The sequence below is a fragment of the Scatophagus argus genome, chromosome 5 (genome assembly GCF_020382885.2).
Source record: "Scatophagus argus isolate fScaArg1 chromosome 5, fScaArg1.pri, whole genome shotgun sequence".
Taxonomy (NCBI): domain Eukaryota; kingdom Metazoa; phylum Chordata; class Actinopteri; family Scatophagidae; genus Scatophagus; species Scatophagus argus.
The window spans coordinates 4,748,284-4,769,022 of NC_058497.1; the positions used below are offsets into that span (position 1 = coordinate 4,748,284).

At 40.3% G+C, this 20,739-nt stretch overlaps 2 protein-coding genes across 4 annotated transcripts in view; both read right to left on the reverse strand.

Moving 5' to 3' along the window:
* The window catches only part of LOC124058861 (eukaryotic translation initiation factor 4 gamma 1-like), a 33,556-nt gene extending 25,842 nt beyond the window's left edge, over positions 1–7,714 (reverse strand). For 2 of the 3 annotated variants that reach the window (XM_046388455.1, XM_046388454.1), the window contains exons 1-6: positions 7,381–7,713; positions 3,239–3,290; positions 2,679–2,800; positions 2,147–2,230; positions 1,374–1,406; positions 546–566 (exon numbers count right to left, since the gene is read on the reverse strand). In XM_046388455.1, the coding sequence (XP_046244411.1) occupies positions 546–566; positions 1,374–1,406; positions 2,147–2,230; positions 2,679–2,753 (213 nt within the window). In that variant the 5' untranslated portion in view covers positions 2,754–2,800; positions 3,239–3,290; positions 7,381–7,713. Of the gene's footprint in view, positions 1–545; positions 567–1,373; positions 1,407–2,146; positions 2,231–2,678; positions 2,801–3,238; positions 3,291–7,380 lie in introns of all 3 variants that reach the window. The other variant, XM_046388453.1, reaches the window with a different exon arrangement.
* A 1,524-nt stretch (positions 7,715–9,238) lies between these two features.
* Positions 9,239–20,637, reverse strand: psmd2 (proteasome 26S subunit ubiquitin receptor, non-ATPase 2). Its single transcript, XM_046388457.1, has 21 exons — positions 20,458–20,637; positions 19,327–19,383; positions 19,073–19,237; positions 18,608–18,729; positions 17,777–18,001; positions 17,484–17,642; positions 16,744–16,888; positions 15,423–15,483; positions 15,117–15,263; positions 14,817–14,923; positions 14,335–14,462; positions 14,091–14,178; positions 13,841–14,003; positions 13,561–13,662; positions 13,227–13,378; positions 13,030–13,113; positions 12,431–12,599; positions 11,510–11,604; positions 11,278–11,404; positions 11,007–11,125; positions 9,239–10,015 (listed from the first exon to the last, which is right to left on the reverse strand). Exons 1-21 carry the CDS (start codon positions 20,578–20,580, stop codon positions 9,833–9,835), a joined length of 2,721 nt encoding a protein of 906 aa, XP_046244413.1. The 5' UTR covers positions 20,581–20,637; the 3' UTR covers positions 9,239–9,832.
* Positions 20,638–20,739: the final 102 nt, after the last annotated feature.

Below are 20,739 nucleotides of genomic sequence, written 5' to 3' on the forward strand. Positions count from 1 at the left end.
GGTGGAAGATTAGGGAGAAATGGGAAAGAGGAGTAGGATCATGGTGACGGACCAAAGAAAGGTGAGGATGAAAAGGGAGGGAAACAAAAAGAAAAGAGGCGACAGGAAAATGTTGGTAGAGAAATGGGATGGAAACAGGGGAGAAAGAGACAAATAAATGAATTATTAGTTACCTTTCTGAAACGTCTGACATAAAAAACATCACTCATTCCTTCGTATGATTTTATCTCTTGGTGCAAGTGGAGTTAGCTTGTGTGGCCTAAAAGCTCGGCTCATAGGTTGCCCATGAATCTATGGCTAGACTCCAACTGGAAACATATTGGCCCTGCCTGCCAGAAGAGATAAAGCAGCTAATGCTGGTTCATTCAGAGCTTCCTCATTGACATTCTGCTGCTGGCCTGGGAGCTATCCACCGTAGCCAGCAAAATGACACCAAGCCAACAAAGCACAACACTGCCAAATATTAGACACACACATATGCACTCCTCAAGAGGGTGAGAGAAAAAAAGGATGGAAAAACTGTAGGACAGAGGAAATTGAGTTACCTGTAATGACCTGAAGCTTCCCTTCAGCAGCGCAAACACAGATGACACACAGAGACACATCAAATGGAAGCAAGGAGAGGGGTGGGAAGAGAAGGAAAAAAGAGCACCACAATCAGTTAGTGCAAAGCCCACAGAAACTGTCTGTTTTGAGCCAAGCAGTGAATTAACAAGCTGCATGCAGAGAATAGGCAGAACAGTGAATCCAAATGAACTTGATCTACTTACTCGTGGAAAAAAAAGATGTAGACTAAATCAGAATTCCTTTATTTATCCCCAAAGGGAAATTCTTTAAACCTATACCACTTGAGCATTCATCATCTAGATGTTTTTTCAATGATACTGATTTTTTTTGTATTAAACTTTAGTCACTTTTTAACGTGTTTATTAAGGTTGTTTTTAGGTAATCCTTTACATATGACGTCCTTAAGTTCATGCTTATATGTTATAGCTATAATTCAAAAAAGCATGATTTTGATCATTAAATACATTTTCGCATGTATAGTAGCTGTAATTTTAAATACCTCTTCTGAAATAGTATGACAAAATGTTAAATATACAGAAGTTAATATTCTTTGTAATCATCATTTCCTCTTTAATTTCTTAACTGAGTGGCACAACTTGACCCAGAGTTTGGGAAACTAACTTTCTTTAAGTTTCCAATAGCCTCACATGTAACTATTTCCCCAAAGCACCACTGGTTACCTCTTAAATTTGATCATGTTGTGATATCATGGTATTTATTGAAAAATACCGTGTTATTAGATTTCAAAATTGCCTGACATTAGTGTTTTTCTCAGTGAGGATGTTAGTCGGTTGTGCTGTTAGTACCTGTTGGTGTATAGGTCGGGGCCCTGGGGCAAACTAGAGGAGGAGATGCAGACAGCACAGAAGTTAAAGACAAAAGCACGAGATCCATGCTTCACTCTCCAATGACAGCCTTCGTCCAGTTCTGCACTTTTGTCAACTGCACTTAATGGATGATAATTCTAAAATTCAATGAATAAGACTATAAACAAAACAATTACAAAATTAAGGCATGAGAATCTATTGATCAAGCACTAATAAGTTATAAATGCATTTGTTTATGCAGTTTTAAGTCATGTAGTCTGGCTCAGAGTGAACATGTTGCACTCTAAGCTGTGACGCTTTGCGAGTATGACAAACAGGCTGACACTAACAGATAAATACAGTGCAAAACTGGGGAAAAGTGGGCAAACGGACATGCAGGCATTCTAAGAAATTCACAAATTGATTTGGGAGATTGCACTCTATGTTTTCAATTGGGAAACTTCATATAGGAACAGTAGAGAGCAATTATGCCACTTGGATACAATCGAAGTGGGAAGAAAAGACCTTGACAAAAGTGAGGGTTAGAAATTAAACAAAATATATTTGTGACTTCTAGCGCACCACAGAATTAACTCAGTAACGTGTATAAGGGGAAGACTTTCAGCACCAGAAAGAGGCAGTTTAGCTGACTGTTTTCATAACTTCAGAAGGACTTTGTGATTTATAATGGAAGAAGTAATTCCTTTCTGGAACAGAGACAAGTCCACAACTGAAAGTGTGCTGTAAGGTGGGCGAGCAGTCGGTAGACCTACCTGTCGGGGCTGTGGTGTTGGGTTCATTTGTGGAGGCGGTGGGGTGGCAAACACAACAGAAGGGGGCTGCCCTGGAAATGAGGGCTGCAAGAGACAGGCAGTGATATCAACAGCAGAATAGAGAGGGAAAAGTGGTCGACTAGTGCACAGTTACTAAAGTCACTATTTGTGGTCACATTTTGATTTTCCTATTTAAGTTCATGAAGTATATGAAGGAACGTATATTTTTTAAGACTGGAGCATCAACCACGTGTTTTTGTGAGCCTATTAGTAACATGAAGATTCTGCAAGCTACATTGTCGAGCTGCCTATGTGATGGCAAGGCCTGGAAACGGACATACTAGCTGCAGTAAATGTGGCCTCCTGCTACAACCATTCTCCAACAGAGAGAGTGCATTGTTGTGTGATCTGTTTTTCATTATCTGCATAACAACGCAGCGACGACAGCCCATTTTCTTTGAGAAACAAAGTGGGATAGAGCAAGATGTCCTAACAGAGCCAGTGCAGGAAGTTAAGTAGCAGGGTTCCTTACCTGTGAAAGGCCAGGGGAGGGGGCAGGGTGGGGGGTGGAGGGGGATCCTGTTATAGGCTGTGGTGCTTTATTCATTTCATGGAGTTCTGCATGGGGAGGCAGATGTGGACCTGTGTGCAAATCTGACAAAAAAGAACAGGTGGGGTTAAACAGTTACTGTCACATTCAGTACGCAGTGGTACCTGGACCTGATGGGTGACAAAGTGTGGTACATTTATGGGGCTTGTCACGGGTTGGCCATGGATGGCAAGGCATAACCACAACCCGTTAAAAGGCAGGCTGGACTTAGACAGGGGCCCTACTCCAAAGATGGCCATTCTAGGTATGACTGAGCTGGTAATGGAAAAACAAACTAGTGTAGCACAGTTTGAACTGGTGTGGCCAAATGTGACAATGGAAAAGTCTCTTTAGTGTTTTTAGTGAATGGGAAATGGTTTACTTGAATCGGCGCTTGAAAATGAAATTAACAAACCACCTCTGCCACGACTGTGTACTAACAAGCATATTAAACTCAAATTTGCTATTTCCTGTTAATTGTTACATCTTATTTTTATACTTACATTTATGAATCTTTTAAGGTCCTAAGTGTGGTTACACTGAGGAAGGTTTTTTTCCTATGAGACAGACAGAAAGAGAAACCTTGTTAATAATGAGCATGTAAAAAATAATCCTAGCATAAATATAAGTTAAAAATGAATTATATTTTGACATGACCGGAATTTGGGTTAACCAAAACAACAAACAATAAAATGTATTAAACTCATTTATCCAGGTATATAATCCAGGTGAGCTCTATTAATGAGCACCTCCAAAGCGATGTGCCTCATTAAGTACACTTACACTGGATAAGTGTAAGTGTAATTACACTTATACACTATATATTTTTCTCTAATCAGTGCTATGGTATCATTACAGACCTGATACAACACAATCTGTAGCTGAAAATCTGTTTTTTCACAGAGTGAAAAGAATTAAATTCATTCTGTGTAAGAACAATCAAAACATTGTTGTATTGTGTCATGTTTGATCTATCTTCAGCTCCAAAATAACAACATAAACTGAAACAGGAAGAAGTAAGCGCATATTACACAAAGAACATGGTCCTATGAAACAATATACTGCAGTATATAGCGATCCATACTGAATTGTAACCCCTGCATTGTGATACATATTTTAATCACAAGAACCTTGACAATACACAGCACTACATGTCAGTGCTATACTGCATTTTTGAATTTGAAGTATATTGTACATTTGTAGCAGGTATAGGTATATAAACTAACTCAAAGCTTTTTGAACATGCACCAATGCATCTTACTGAAGTGGAATAGTTTTCAACTTCAGTGAACATGCCTCAGTTTAATGGATGCTTTCATAATAGCTCCATCTATGAAATCTGCTTTGCATTCACACTGCACATACCAAACATATGTACTGAAGAATCAAACTACATAATTCAGTTATTTCCAGATTTGCGAAAACTAGACATTTTTGCATAGTACGGTCATCCCACTGACTCATGACTGTAATCATCCTCCTTAGGTTATATGGTTCCTGCAATAGTGACACATTTGGTATTTATAGCTGAAGCCTACATTATCTCTGCCAGTGACACACACACGCCTCCTTTCCCATTCCACACATAAAACACACACAGTACGACACACACACACACACACACAGAAACAGCAGTGTAAAAAGCCTGAGTCATGATGAATCAGGGTGTTTTTTCTTTTTTCAAAGATGAGGAAATCACGCTGCAGAAATTGTTGTAATCAACACCGTTAGCATGACTATATCAACACACAAACAAAAGATAATAGATTTTAACTCAGTAAGGGTTTCCATACAGCAGATGAAGTCCATGGCTTAGAAATACACAGATTGACAGACACTGATGGCTGGCACATCTGCAGTATTCTGGAGCCTTGGTGCTTGGAGAACGAGGGCAATGTAAATTAGGGTCAAGGAAGGGGTGTCAGACAGTAGTTCAAAGGTTCATCCACAAACGGAAAGTTTGTCCAACTGAGCAGGGTTGGCTATGAGATGAAATGCTGAGTAAACTATCTCAGGGCTAAAAGAGGGTCTCAGACCAACAACCTACACTAGTCTTGCCTCACAGGCTATACCCCTCTCAGAAGGAAACACAAACAAAAAATGTACTTGTCTAGGGGAATGCTTTACTCTGATGTAGTGAGACATGATCAGCTTTCTGAACAACTACTGTGCCAGAGACACACATCATAATGGCACACAGTTTAGTCTGCAGAATTTATGAAAATCAGTACAAATACTTGGGACAATCTGCAAAACAGTAGTAGCAAGTAGGAACAGAGGTCCTCATTTTTTGCAGGAATCTGTTTTGCCAGAATTATGTGAGTTAATACAAGGCACCTGCACCCTCTAACCACACACAGTCCAGTCATTTGAGCTGGTCAGACATGCCGCAACACTGAGATCCAGCCACCAGAACCACTGCTGGTGAAACATTCTGCTTCATATGTTGCATAAGCCTCTGCACTCCTATGACCCTTTAAATGGCGGAGTGGGGGGCACTTGCTGAAGAATCGGCTATCATGCCACCTATAAAGGGTGTAGTCACTGTGAGTTCTTCACTGTCTCTACACAAGATCGAGAATCACTGTACCAAGAGTAACTGTTGAGAGTGACCTTTCCCAATAATATCTATGCTGAGAACAAGGCAGACTTTACTGCCTGGTGAAATTAGTGAGAAAAAAAATACATGAGTCACTGGCTTCACAAGTTCTAGGCCTACTGCAGATGTAATATACACTGCAAATTTTATCATGTACTCATAAGAACTACTATTGCTATCTCACAGTTGGAGGTTTAAAAACACCTACAGCCACATACCTTTGCATGTATACTACTAATTGAAAAGTGGTAGTCTTTGTGAAAATGAAAATAGCACTACAAAATATAATATCGCAATATTCAAATGTACTGATATTTTCATACACTTCTAGTTTGCTGGCGAACAGTCTGTACCTGCGGCGAAGCCACTGTGTTGGATGTGGGTGTAACATAGCGACACAAAAAGCTCCACTGGTGGCAGGCTTCACTTAACGCAGCTGGATTTCTTTCACTGCGGAAAACTATAGCTTAAAATTACATCACAAGCCAGAAAAAGGGGTGTAACATGCCTGTTATGTAAAATAGATTATTGTTTTTGGTCTTCCCTTTAGCAGAACCTACACATTTTGATCACACTCATGACGAGTAAAATTAGTTAAGTATTCCCTTAAGATAAAGTTGTGGCAGTTGTAACAAACACAAAAAACAAATGAAATGACAGTTAGTTGGACATTTCAAGCTGAGAAGGATACACAGCCTGTCCCTCACCATGTTCCTGCAGATAACTAAAATTCTGCCAAAACCTACAAATACCCAGACCCCAGGCATTCAAGTTTAACAACAGGAAGCTCAGTAGTGCCCTTATGTCAAGCAAAATGTGACAGTCTGGCTCTGACACATCATGAATTTGTCCTGTGATTGCACTTCTGCTATTTGTTTCATTCACTCTGACTAAAGCATATCAGAGATAAGTGTATAATATTCTCCTGGACTGATGAGTGGTAAACAAAGATGAATGTCTGTCATACGTGGGATAAACATTTGTCTATAGTAGCTATGTGGTGTCTGTTGCCACATATAGCAAATTGCATCCATTTTGGACCCACAATCTCAGCTAAGGTCACATATCTGCAGTCCTCAACATCAGCCTCATGCCTGCAACAGCAGCAGGGCAGCGAAGTGATCGACAAACGGCTTAAAAGTAAACATACCAGCAATGCCAACCTCTAAAGCAACAATGTGACACAATGTCAGTTTAAGAAGACAGCTGCGACACTCAAACCAAGCCAACTATTCGGTGTTAAAACTCCGATGTTTCGTTTCTATAAATTGAGGGACACTGATGCTATAGGGGCGTGTCTGCCTATTCGCACACACAATATACAACACAGACAGCTATTTGCATTGCATTATAATAACACACCAACCAAAAGGTCTGTTCTGCCAAAAGACCTACAAATATGGTTGCGAAGATGCGCTGCTGTGTGTTGTGCAGTTAGCCATGTTGCTAACTTTGCTAGGCCCAATCTGGGTTTACCACGTGGTTTCTGATGCTATTGGCGCGATGCACACCCCAGCCACCGGCTTCATGCCAGCCACACCTCAAACAATATCGGCTATGACAACCATCTATTGCATAAAAAGCATAAAACATACAAATCAAACGACATTTTATGAACTCAGCGCTGAAGAAAGACGTGACGTCGGTCTTATCAATGAATGGAAATACCAACCTAAATAACTATCAAGCTAAGGAGGTGGCTACTAGTTATTAGCTTTTACATTCGTATTCAATATTTCAGTATGACACTCGCATTCAGTAACTAACTCTGCATGAAAGCTTTGGCTAGCTAGGTGTAAATACAGTAGCACGGCTGCCAACGATGTCGTGACAAAAATCAGTACTGTAAGTAACGTTAGCCAGAGTGAGTCAGACACCTCCGTTTCATTTCGCAGACAAATGTCTCGACCAGTTTAACAGCAGCATCACCACGACAGCCAAGGTTTACACTGATGCGGTACAGAGTGATGTTTATCGGGGGACGATAACGGGAAATCCCACATTTACTAAGTTCTGATGTGGTCTAACTTCCATCACAACAACTAACCTGAAGGCACGGCGACCTGTCAACCACCTCAGCAGGGCCCTAATGAAGATGTCACAGCCCTCAAAGTTCAAAACATCTGTCCTGTCAATTCAGTCTTCAATCCTTCTTGACCCTCCACCGGAATTTGTCTAACAACTCCTATATGCACGTTACCGCTGCTTATGTTCCAACATATTTCTGTTGTCAGGGTAACTACATGAATAACGTCTGTTTGGCTCATGATGACAGACACTACTGAATGCGGACCGTTCACAAAAAGATTTTTTAACCACCTTTACGTAACTTACTGTGCCACCAAACAAAAATGGTTTCAGACTGCTGGCACCATCATTACATGGCTATCAAATGGTTGTAGTTATCAAGTTATGACTGTTATTTACAAACAAAAGTAAGACGTTTCTTTATATACAGCGAGGCTGACAAATGTGAGAACACAAGCTCAACTAATTTCTGTCAGGAGGATGGCACTGATGCAAAACACGGCTTCAACACAACTAGAGTAATTTAACCCACTGCCACATATATAGCCCACTGTGTAGCTAGCTAGCTGACGGTTGCATAGCTATCATCATAAATTACGTTAACCGGCAAAAACAACAGCACTCTAATGCGACAGCCTGTTTGTCGCTTGGCATACATAATATAATTCATAAAGTGTAATAATTTTCTAAACGTCACACGAAAGGGGACTTATTTTGAGTGTCTATCGTAATGTTAGCTTGCTAGCTGGACTAGCTACAGTGAAGAAAGAACACCCACGTCGCATTAGCATGGAATGCTAGCAACTAGCTAGCTAGCTAATCCCTGAAAACACAGCAGGAACACCAGTCAGCACCAAGCACTGAAGAAGTCACCACAGCAATGTATTTCTCCAGACTAAAATGCGAAACATAAGCTACATTTGAATGTACGTCCCTAGTCTCAATGTGACAGCGACTTGACACTTATCTGAAAATGTGAGCATTTTATTTAAAAAATTGCTGAGGACCGTGGCCATTACCTTTCTCTCCTTGAGTCCGCAGAGCCGGACGGACGGAAAATCTTCCCGGAAGCCGGTAGCTAGGTAATTCCGGCAAAATCCCATCACGTGAAACTTTCCCAGTGATCGTGTTCTCGGTTGGAAAAACTGTATTTTCATATCATTTGTCACCAGGGTTATCTTAATTGTGTTTGCACGCGAGCAGCACGACTTAATGTAACCCATGACATTTAAATTTTGTTCCAAAACCATCTGAAAGTAAGTAATGTTTATCATCACCAAAGTTTAATTCAGCTACCATCATAAATTATTGGAATCGAGGAATATAATTAGGTTATAAATACCATCTGTTATTGTAGCTTAAAATTTCTCAAAAGAACAGTGCGACAAGGTAAATTATTCTCGCGGGATAAATCTAGGCTAAAGCAAAATTACTTATCAGCAACTATCCGTGGAAGGAAAATGTACTTTATATGGTTAACAATTATATTTAAATTGACCAAAAACGATGCAAGTATGCGAACAGAAATAAACCCTCGGAAACAAACACTTTATATGTATTTACAAAGAGAAATCCAAGTATAATAATATATAGTATGAAATGCAGATTTATATCAGTGTATGTCATGCATATAGCACGTCATTACTCCCCTCCAATATATACACACACACATGCATATGTATTTATATGTTCAGACTAAGACTTTTCCTTTCTCCGGGTGGCGCTAGTAGACGTCAGTAGAACTATGACTGAAGAGCTCCTCCTTGTGGAGAACCTGCAGCCTGCTTAAATTGAAGTAAAGCACGTAAAGTGAGCAAATTATAATAAACCAGTCATGGTATATTTTCACCTAAGTCAGTATAAAAACACACGGCAATCATATTTCCACCATGTGGATGTGACTTTTTATTTTTGATTCAATCTTTTACAGTACTGTAACAAAAACCAGAAAAAAATGCAAAGAATACATACTTTTAAATGCTCTAATTACAAAAGACAACTGAAAAGGATGTAAGCAGTGGGGGGAAAACACATTTGGGGCACAGATGTGAACTGAGCAGTTGTTATGTACTGTTGACATATACAAAGGTTTGGTGAACTGGTTCCTGCTTTTGAACTGGCCCCAGGTCAGTCAAACAGCGGGTTCAGTACATGTGGCAGAAGTGGATCAAAATTAGAGCACTGAAGAAACTATCTTTGTAGAGTGGATGAGGTCCCAGTTTTATCCTCCCTGTGTCATCCCAGTTCAATAAACCAGATCTCACCTATCCATTTTTAATGACTGCTGGAGCTTGGCCACTTACGACAGGGTGAAGACACAGAGAAGAAGAAGGATAGGCCTGCTTTGCTCTTTTCAGCCATGCAATCCACAACTAAATATAACAACTGCCAAGAGCCATGGAGGGCTACCCCTACAAACAGAGCAACAGGCCAGTGAGGATAGGGTTTTTATTTTTTGTGTGGTGGAAGTCTAGGTTTCATAATTGGGATTTTTGCGCAGGATTACAAAGCCTTCCAGGATGGGGGTGACAGGGAGGTACTCTTCTGTGGCCAGCTCTGCCCTCTCTCCATGAGCCAGCAACACTGGCGTGGTGTGGGTCTGGAAACCTGTGATGGCCTTTGGCTTACCTGCCTGGCCCACAACATCCACAGCCTGTAAAAGTGAGAGGAGACAAATGAACCTTTACACCAGAGTTCTGGGACTTTGTTTGCTGATAAAATTCCACAACTTCTTTCTCATTTCTAAACGTATTTATTTTGACTAAATATACCAAGTGCCAGATGTTAGTCTACAATACAACATATAAAAGATTAGTTCTACAGTTTGGGAAATAGGCCTTTTTGCTCTGTTGTGACAACTGGAATGAGAAGACTGTTACTCAAATGTCAGTTAAAATATGAAGGCACAGCATGACATTTTAGAATAACGTAAAGACTGGGGGCAGGGGGAAATCGTTAATTCAGTAAAGTCACAGTGAATTCCTGGAGTCGGTTATTTGCCAGACAATCTAAAGGTGACAACAAAAAGATGTAATATGCCAAGATGAAGCAGACCTTTACTGATCCCATGGGAAATTACTGAGCGTTAATCAGTGAGCATTAGAAGTGCTGGTGTTTAGATGTTGTATGGACAGAGCAAGGCTAATGTTTTCCCTCTAGTTCAAGCCTTCCTGCTAAGCTAACTGGCTGCTGATTTTCTCATCCTCCTCTTCTCAGGAAGAAAGCATAAGCAGATGTCCCAAAATAACAAGCTATTCCTTTAAGAGTCGATGAGGTTTGTAAAACATTGTTGCATTAACAAGAGAACTCACTAAGTTGAAGATACAAGATCAGTGCAGTTTTAACTGCATTTCTATTCAGACATCTAAATGAAAGAAGCAAATCCTTGGGCAGGCAAAAACTTACTTTAGTACCAAATCTGACAACCACTGTGAATTTAAATATTTCACATTTTGTTTGAAGCCCAATACTTTATCCTTAATTTGTCCAAATAGAAAGACCTTATATTATTATGTCTGGAAGACAAGTTTTTTATGACAATTTTCCATGAACAGGAAAATGTTGTAATAATAACTGGACAGCAGCATTTCTACAAATATTACTGTCAGACCAATCATACTAATACTAATGTTCCTAGGCTTCACCTGTCCAACTCTGACAGACACCGGCAGTGGTCGTAGCTCCTCGTCGAAGGTGACCAGCATACGTGGCTGCATGGCTGCTACCAGGCCATAGAGAATGTAGTGAGATTTCCCCAGGATTACTGTAATACACACAGTGAACACCAGAGACAAAAAGAACACAGGGAAATCAGTGACAGAACACAAGTCTTCAAATTATAAAACAGGTATGGACCATGCTAAGTGTGTGTGAAAGAGAGTTGAGGCAAAGACAGCAGGAAGAAAATGAACTGACTGTTCTTGACATCGAGGAAGGAAACAAGCACAGTGAGCAGTCCAGCCACGGCGACCTGACTCATCAGCTGCCTGTCGCTATGGTAGGGACAGAGTGTCAGTGTGCCTTTGCCCAGGTGAGTCAGACCCTGTGGAGGCACAAACAGCAGAGAGTCAATAGTAGCTCACAGACTCACACATTCCCAAAAGTTCACTTGTGTCTGGTACAGAGTTCCTTTTGTGTTGCCACCCACCTGAGCCAGTCGGACCATGAAGAGATTGTTAGGGTCTTTGGCGTGATACTGGGCCAGCTGCCGCAGCATGGCGGCCAGACGGGCGTTATTTGTGCCTGAGGAAATGGAAAAAATGAAGAGCCTGTTAAATATGTTGAGGAAGTTAACACTGGAGGCACTCTCAGTGCAGACAGTGTTGTTAGTCCCCAACAAAGACAAATATGCTACATACACCTTCAAGTCAATGTTATTTCTAGTGAGTTAGTCAGCTTTTAATGTAGGAAACTGGTGTATTTTTATGAGCACTGGCAAATGTTTTTGAGCAACACTTATGCAGGGGTTTAGTGTTGTCATACACTATATAGACAAAAGTATACAGACACACCTCTTTATGGAGCTGGGTTTTATTGGTTGGGCTGGGCCCCTTACTTCCACTGAAGGGAAAATGTTAATGCTTCAGCATACCAAGACATTTTGGACAATGCTATGCTTCCAACTTTGTGGCAACAGTTTGTTGAAAGTCCTTTTCTATTCCAGCATGACTGCAGTGCACAAAGCAAAGTCCATAACGACATGGCTGGATGAGTTTGGTGTGGAAGAACTTGACTGGCCCACACAGAATCCTGACCTCAACTCCATCCAACACCTTTGAACAGAGATTGTCAGCCAGGCCTTTTCATCTACCATCAGAGCCTGACCTCACAAACGCTCTACTGCATGAATGGGCAAACATTCCCACAGAAACATTCAAATATCTTGTGAAAATCCTTCCCAGGAGAGTGGAAGCTGTTATAGCTACAAATCTGTCTATGTATTTAAAATGCAATGTCATTAGAGTCCCTGTTGGTGTAATGGTCAGGTGTCCGAATGCTTTTGCCTATATAGTTTATGTGTTAACACACAGTTAACATTATGCTACGCAATGCCTAAAACCAGACTTACCGCTGCCAACCATGCCCATGGCAAAGATGGAGTTGTGGGACACCTCAGGGTCAGCATCATGTGAAAACTTGCTGAGGGTGTCCAAGATGTTCAAACGAGGGTTGGACACGGAAATGAGAGCCAGAGCTAGGGGCACTGCTCGCCTCAAGGTGGGCTCACCATAACGTAGCTGATGATATGAATACAGAGAAAATAAGAGAGAATAAGACAAGTAACTGAAAAGTGAAAAGTAACTGATTATGCTATAATCTGAATTTGATTCATTGGGGACAATATGACAAGTGAAGACAGAGTAACCATTGACACACCAGAATAAAGACAGATAAAACATGGGGGAGAACCAAAAATAGGGATAAGTAATGTGGATCAATAGAATGGAATAAAAAAAGGACATATGCTGAGGTCTGAATATATGAAAGCTCTGTTCAGTCAAGATAACCAGACAAAAAGGTCTCAGAATGAGATGAAGGAAAAATGTGATGTAAATCAAAAGACTAAAAAAAACTGAAGTAGTGAGATGGCAGAACAATAATGTATTCAGTAAAAGTAAACAATAAGCTGATAAGAACAGAAAACTGACAGTAAGCAGCACTACTGACCAGATGTCCAAATGTTCGCAGTGCCATTTCAGAACCAATCTCCTCCCCCATGGCAATGAGGGCAATACCAAGAACAGCCACACCCTGCAAGAAAAACATCAGTCCATAATACAGCTAATAAAGGAACATCTGAATAAAAAAAATATTGTCAATAAACTGATATTTGAGGATGATCATGGTCATAAGTTAGTCCTTACCTGGTGGGAGCCCATGTCAGCAGCAGTCTCCTTCTTATCTTTGTCCTTTTTATCCTTCTTGTCCTTATCCTCATCCTTTTCCTTGTCCTTAGCTTCATAGTGCTCACTGCAGATATGGAGGAGCTGCTGCACCTTCAGTACATTACCAGAACCTGAGGTGGAGGCAAATTGTTACACTGAGTTATGACAATGCTGGAGATTTGAAGATTAACTTTTCAGACACTGCATTGCAGGTAGACTGGCGTATGGTTTGATTACACAGAGTAATGAATATCTGCATGTGCAAAAAACAAAACAGTTTTGGAAAGGCTGGATGCAGCAACATGAGACTGACCCGCGTATGCACAGATATCCACAAGTGTGTTGGCAAAACTGCGGAAAGGTTCAGGCACAACCTGCAGAGCTGCCAGGGTCGTCTCAATCGCCTCTCCTTTACCTACAGACAGTAAATAACAAACAGTATAGGTACAGCAGCTACAACACAGACACAGTGGTATTAAACTTGACTTTATGATCAATCTTTGCCTACACAGGTTTAGAAATATTACTTTTCTGACCAATACAATATATTATTATAGTAAGTCATTCTGAAACCTGCGGCTGCCTGTGCTTACCGAGGTGGTTGAGTCCCAGGCCTAAGGGCAGCCAGCGTGCATAGGAGTCCTTCAGCTCCTGTTCATTCTTTTCCATGATGGTCTGTACGATGGTGGAGGTCACATCACCGTTACAAGATCCTACGGCGATCATGCCGCATGCCAGTGCCGTCACTCCAACCACCTGGAGAATGAACACACACAATGAATGTTGCTAAACCCAACATAGGTAGAGTGACAAGAGTACTTAGCCAAAAATATGCATCCATACCTCCATGCTGGATTTGGAGTCTCCCATGACAGGGAGAAGCAGGGAAAGGACATCTTCCCTGTTGGAGCCAGCATAGGCCAGCCCCAGTCTGAAATCAGAGAGTCAGATGTTTGAAAGCAGTACAACACACAGATGAAGCAGAAGAGCAGAGAATATTAATAAAATTAAAAAGCCACATACAGGGACATTATCCTTGTAGACATGCTCTAATGTTTAGCAATCTACATGTGAATGTTCTACTCACCCAAAAATGGCTCCTATCCTCATGATGTTGCTGTTGTGGAGAACATAGTCAGAGAGCAAGGCAAGGGCAGGGTCACACTCATTCCTCACGCCTGAGTTGACAATTCCACAGGCCAGAAGGGCACCAGACTGTGCAGACAAAGAAACAATGCAGGCTTAAGAAAAACAGTATTCTTCTTGGGTGATAACCCAAAAAATAGCCATAACAGCAGATAACAGCTGTTCAAAAAGTCTAACAGCCGTTCAGAAATTTCACATTCTGATTCAGCGGCTTCCTTGAACTGATAGTGTCATTAAGAAGCTGCAAAGCTAAAATAAAAAAAGCAGTGGTGTAGAACATTTAAAGATGTTGAGATGGAGATAATGATATTTTCAATGGCTCACCTTAAAAAGGTGGTGATATTACAATTCCATCATCATCTGAAAGTAATATATGAGCTCCATTATAGAAAATATTCCAGTACTTCCTGGCCTGAGGTTTACCTTAATGTAGTCCTCAGAGGAATAGAGATATTTGTCAATCTGGGTCAGACCACCATCCACATCCCACAGCAGGATCATACCCAGGGAGGCAGCAGCACTCAGCATACCTGAGGACATTTAGGTAATCTTTAACAATAGAATAATCACATAATATGAGCTGATATCATCATGAACAAGTGGGTGTTCATATATCAACCAAGTCAAGACAAATGTAAAGAAAAATCCAGAGAGCAGTATGGCTACAGGGCCTACTGAGTACCGCATTAATTGTGTATGTGTGTGTTGTGGGTTTCCCTTTACCGTGGTCCTTGTTCTTGTACAACCATTTGTTGCCATCGTCCGTCAGCAGCTTGTCTTGTCCAAATGCGGCATTGACAAAGCCATTCACGAAAGAAGAGGCCAAGTTCATACGAGCCGAGTCCACCTGGGAGCCACTGCCTCCAAACCCTGTCGCACAGAGGAGACGCAAAACACTAATGCATCAACAATCAATGAACAAAAACCATGTTCTGTCTACCTCAGACACTAAATCACAAAAAACTGCGGCAATCTTTATTTCACATCAGATATTGGCCTTAGCTGATTTAAATTTTAAGTTGGACTTACTGTTGTTTTCCAGGTGTGTTTTGTAGATGTCATCTGGCACTTTGGGTTCCATGATGTCCAACTGAGGAGGACAGGACGAGTGTGTTATTGATAAAAGGTAAAATGAAATCTCCATCGAATCATACACCATTATTTTCTGCTGTGTCACCCCTCCTCCTTTCAGTTTCCAGTGATTTAAGCTTTTCTTGTCCAATCAGCCTTACATTCATCACTGCCTCCTTTAGCGGTAATCGTATTCACAATCTTCCATTTATTCTTACCCTATGCATATCGATCAAGCTATTTTGTGTTTTCTCAATCATGAATTATACAACACTCATTGCTCTTTTAAATGTAATCTTACTCTAATTTCCAGCCAGTCTTTCTGCACACAGGACTTCAAGCCCATTCTGTTGCTGCTACCTCATGACTCAGGCTTCATTGACCACTGAGGACACACCATTAAAGAAATGGTGTGTGTGCTGACTTCATTATAGTAATCAGATGTGGTATCCCTCATGACATGTCTGTCCTAGTCCAGTTTTTCTTTAAACAATGTATTTGGTTCCTTGTCCAGCTCACATATGAATGACTTGAATAACTTCCACAGGTAAACAAATTTTAAATATGGAAAAGGCACTGCTATCAGCACATCATATATGGTCCTATTTCAACCACGTCTCCTTCTTTGTCTATAAACTGATTTGATAAACCAGCTTATCCATCAACTACTCCAGAGAAAGAGGTCATCGTTACTCTTTCAATGCAGGGCTGTGTAATGTCAAGAAGGAAACACAGTGATAAAGTTGTCAGTATTTTATCATTGATGTTTTCAGCCCATATTTTCAATGTGTAAGTCTGTAAGGCAGTCAAGAATATATCCTTTATATATATCTCCGTTTAGAAAAATTCTAAACTTATTTTCATTAATGACACTGGCTGATAGTAATGACAATAATTTGTACACCTAATATACAACTCAGCATATTACGGCATTAAAATCTGCATTTATCACAGGCCTGCAGCTGCTTCACAGCACAAGTTAGCTCACAGCATGGCTGTTAGGTACCCAATGACTCAAATTAGCAAAAGTCTAATTTTAGGTTTTTGTTTTTCTTTTGAGCCTTTTGTTTTTCATTACTGGGACCTTTGTGAGATGCAGCCCTCGAAGTGACTTATGAGCAAAAAAAAAATCTATCCAGCTTTTCAAGAGTGTCTGAATAAATATCCATGTCATTTTGAAAACTTGGACAAGTATGGTATTGTTTTCTAGATGGGTTCACTTTCAAATCCAGCCCATTCCTAACTTGCCTTACAACTAAACAATTAAAAGGCTTCTTACCTCTCTGGCCAGGGCCAAGAAGTTGCTGTTGAGCTGGACATTAGACATGATCTCTGTCAAGTCCTCATAGTCCTCCACGTCTTCATTAAGCTCCAGGAACATGCCATGGCGACCCAGCATGAAGGCCATCTGCTTCTGGATAACTCTATAAGGTAAGAGAAAAGAAAATGTTTTTCATATACCACCCACGATGAAACAGCAGATCTTAGAGTACAAAAAAGTAACCAACAACCAAAATTAATACAGGAACAACACAGGGTCAAAAACAAAATAAACTATGGTAGCAATATCCATTTTTATAACAGGGCAGGTACACACAAGCTCATTCTAGCCATCAAGTGATTCCTTCCCAACACCCCTTTCAATTCTGTGCTTAGATACACTCCAAAGTTTAGAAGAAGCTAAACTGTGTTTCATGATTCTGAGATGTTCAAATCCAGTGGGTACTATTTTAATAATAATAATAATAATAAAAAAACAACAACAACAACAACAAAAAAACAGCTACCCTGAAACAAAATTCCCACTTTTCTTCCCCTTGGACAGCGTTTCCTCACTGAGCTAGAATGATAGTAAAACCGCATTTCATACTAAAAGTAACCTTGAAAGATACTCACTTGATTGGACCAACTGTGACCGCTGAAGCATTACTATCTTCAGATAAAGGTTGGAACATGTTTTTGCACAGAATGTACTGTGGATTTTGCACGTTTTCAGGAATTGTTTTTTTTAGTGCTTACATGTCTTTGCAGGATGTGAAGATGTTTTCTACTAGCTCAACATCGTTGAGCATCAGGGCCAGGCGCAGGGCCTCTGGGTAACGGTTGAACTTTCTGAAGATGGTCAGGGCACATCTCAGCAGCGCTGAGTTCTCTGGCTCAGGAACATAACTCACACAGCTGGAGGAGAGATGCAGGCAGTTCAGAGATGAGATATTTGAAAAATAAATGATTGAGCGTGGTACATGTATACAGCGTGCTTAATAACAGTACGTGTGTTTTCTGAGCAGAGAGTAACAGAGTCCTAAACATACCTTGTGAGGTAAAGGCAGACTTTGCCGTAGGCGTTTTCATCGATGTAGTCCTCCAGCATGTCCAGTCTCTCAATCTCCATCAGCAGGTCGCACGCCTCATGCTCGGCATTGTGTGCCATGTTGTAGGGCACAATCTCCTTCACAAGTTTCAGCAGCGTCTCTTGCTGTGTCTTGTCATTTTCCTCCACCTCCTGCCACTCTTTAGCCACCTCACCAGCCAGATGCCTAGAGGACAGACAGACAGAAAGGTACAGCAGTCAGTATAAAAAAATCACTCAAAAGTACATATCCATCACCTGTTATTAAGGGCTTTCTCCACAACATCATATATTTTATCATTCACAGAGTGACCTTTATCCCATAGTCTATACACAACAGGTTTCATAATTACATTGTACTTCGACAGCAGGGAAATTAAATCAGTCTCCCTTTCCAAACAATGAAGTTTCAGTAACATGATTAATCAGAGGTTCTATAAAGAGCCCAAATCCAACCCCAGCTTCTGTTCTGTTAGTTTTCATTTCTCAATATCATCTCATTTCATTTTTCTTTATGAAAAGCTGAAACATAATTCCTTGCTTAACAGTCAATAACTAATGTAATGTCTAGCAAAATTGGAACAGCATCATTTTTAATAAAAACAATTGACTTAACTATTTGGCAGCAATCAAGAGCACCCATTTTTGTTGTATGGGTTCAATTTTTCTACTGATTTGACAGCGATACAACTCAAAATAAAGAAATGCCAGCAAAGAATCTCTGTTTTACCTGTTTACAGTGCAGGTTTTTCCAACAACATTTATTTGTTAATGATGCTAAGTCGTAGCTTACCTGACATATTCATGTCCCCAGGAGGCCAGTTCTTCCTGAGAGCCGAGCAGACGGTACTTCAGACACTCCCTCTCACCGCTCATGGTCATGGCCAGCACTGACACCACATCAGCACAAAAACGCTGCAAAAACACCACACACAATTTGGACTTCAAATTTTAATCTGGAGCTACAACAATTGCTGCAACAACAATTCTTAAATATGAGGACTTGCTTCTTTTCTTTGTCATTTATAATGACAAACAAATTTAAAATTAAATTTTTATCCATGTGAAAACACAAAGCAGTTGATTCCTCAACAAGAAATACTCAATATATGGAAAAACTGCATTAACTTTAAAGCTGATATTTGTCTGATATAGTCAGGTGACATGATGGAAATATGCAGTATTGTTCATATGGTGATTTTACTGAAAATGTATTCAAATGTGACTTTCTTAATATTCTAGCACAGTAGAGTCATACCTTGTTCTCTCCGGGAGCCATTCCATCATAGATTTCTTTGAGCTTGCCATAATGTGGACGCAGGAATTTAAGGGGCTTGGGTACCGAGGTCATGGAGGTGGTTGAGGAGCGGATCTGTCTGCGCAACTCTTCCAATGCAGGACGGTATAATGCTGTGTTCTTCTCCTGCCAATATGTAGAAAAGTTTTTGTCTTTAAGGGCAAAAACACCCTGGCACAGAGGAGCTGATGTAAAAACTTAAATCTGATACTTACACTCAATCTATCCACCATCATCTCCAGGTCCTCTTGTAACTGCTTGTCTTCCTCTGACTGACAAACAATGAACAAAGTGAATAACATTATCTGTTATTAATGTGTACAATCAGATCTAACTAATAATTGCCACTATACCATTTGGCCTTGAAAGAAAGAGGGATGTCCAAAATTTTGAAGTTGTTAATGTGGTTTTGTTTATTTATTGTTATATGTTGTAGTAAATTCAATACTTGTAAAACTAAATACCCATAGAGATAAATAATGAAGAATTTACTTGCTGACCTAATGACCTTGTAAATGCATATTTGCTATTTCGCATACACTATTAGGATGGAAAAGTTGCATAAACATGTAACTGTGGCAGTTAAGCATCTTCCTTGACAATCCGCTATTGTTAGTGCAATTACAGTTCCCATGCACCTGTCCGATATAACTGTGAATGACTGGCTAGTATATTTAGAGTTTAATTTGTCGATAATCACAAATTGCTGACTGTGATAATGTTTGCCGCTTATAAATGCTTAAGTGTTATACAAGACGAGTAATACATGTCCATGTTTGCACTGGCTTTCACCTGGCTATCAAAAAATAAACTAACCAATGACACCCAAAGTGGGCTACAAACGACTATAACTGCCTAACCAGTAACAGTCAGTCTAACGCATAGTAAGTGCTATTACGTGTGTCAGGGTGTTTTTTTTTATTAATGTTAGTTGCTGTGTCATACACTGCAATATCTATGGTTAAACCTGGCTAGCTGAATATGTTAGCAGTTCAGGTAGAAAAGCTAACAGTAATGACATTACAAACAGGAGCGATAACAACTAGCAAGCTAACGCTAGCTTACCGGCTGAGTTAAGCTAGGCTAAATTGAGCTATGTTAACTAGACAAGTTCAGCTGTATAACTATTAAAAGTCGTGAAATTCTAATAAATCGAAGTGAGTGTGCCTAATTTAAGAAATGGTTTTACAGTAACTGAGAGTATGTCAGTCCCCTATCTTTAGTGGCAATGACTTCGGCCTGCTCAACCATGTTGTCAAAGCGGCAGTGACTAAGGCAAAATAACATGTCTGGCCCCTGTAACGTTAGTTAGCATACATTTGAATGAGAAATAAGCCCAAACTTACCAATTCTTGCTCCTCTTTCTTATCCTTATCCTTCCCCGAGGGCTGCTGCCCCTTTTCCTTTTCTTTCTCTTTCTCATCAGTCTTTTCGGGCTGCTTTTTCTCTTTGTTTTTTGCCTCCTCCATGACTGCGAGTCTATGAACTGTCGGCTAGCAAATAAAATAGTGAGGAAGACTACTTCTTCTTCAGTTAGGAAAATGTGTTGTGGTTTTACTTTACCGCCCCTGCTGGTGGAGGCTCATAGGTAGTTTGAGGCCACTTCAATTCCTGCCAAACACGCTTCG

Coding starts and splice junctions, on each gene's coding strand:
- psmd2 (XM_046388457.1), bottom strand. CDS start 20,580: ATGGAGGAGGCAAAAAACAAAGAGAAAAAGCAGCCCGAAAAGACTGAT. Junction 13,114..13,226: donor CTGACATGGGCTCCCACCAG/GTAAGGACTAAC, acceptor TTTTTCTTGCAG/GGTGTGGCTGTTCTTGGTAT. Junction 11,126..11,277: donor CTTCCTCGATGTCAAGAACA/GTCAGTTCATTT, acceptor TGTGTATTACAG/TAATCCTGGGGAAATCTCAC.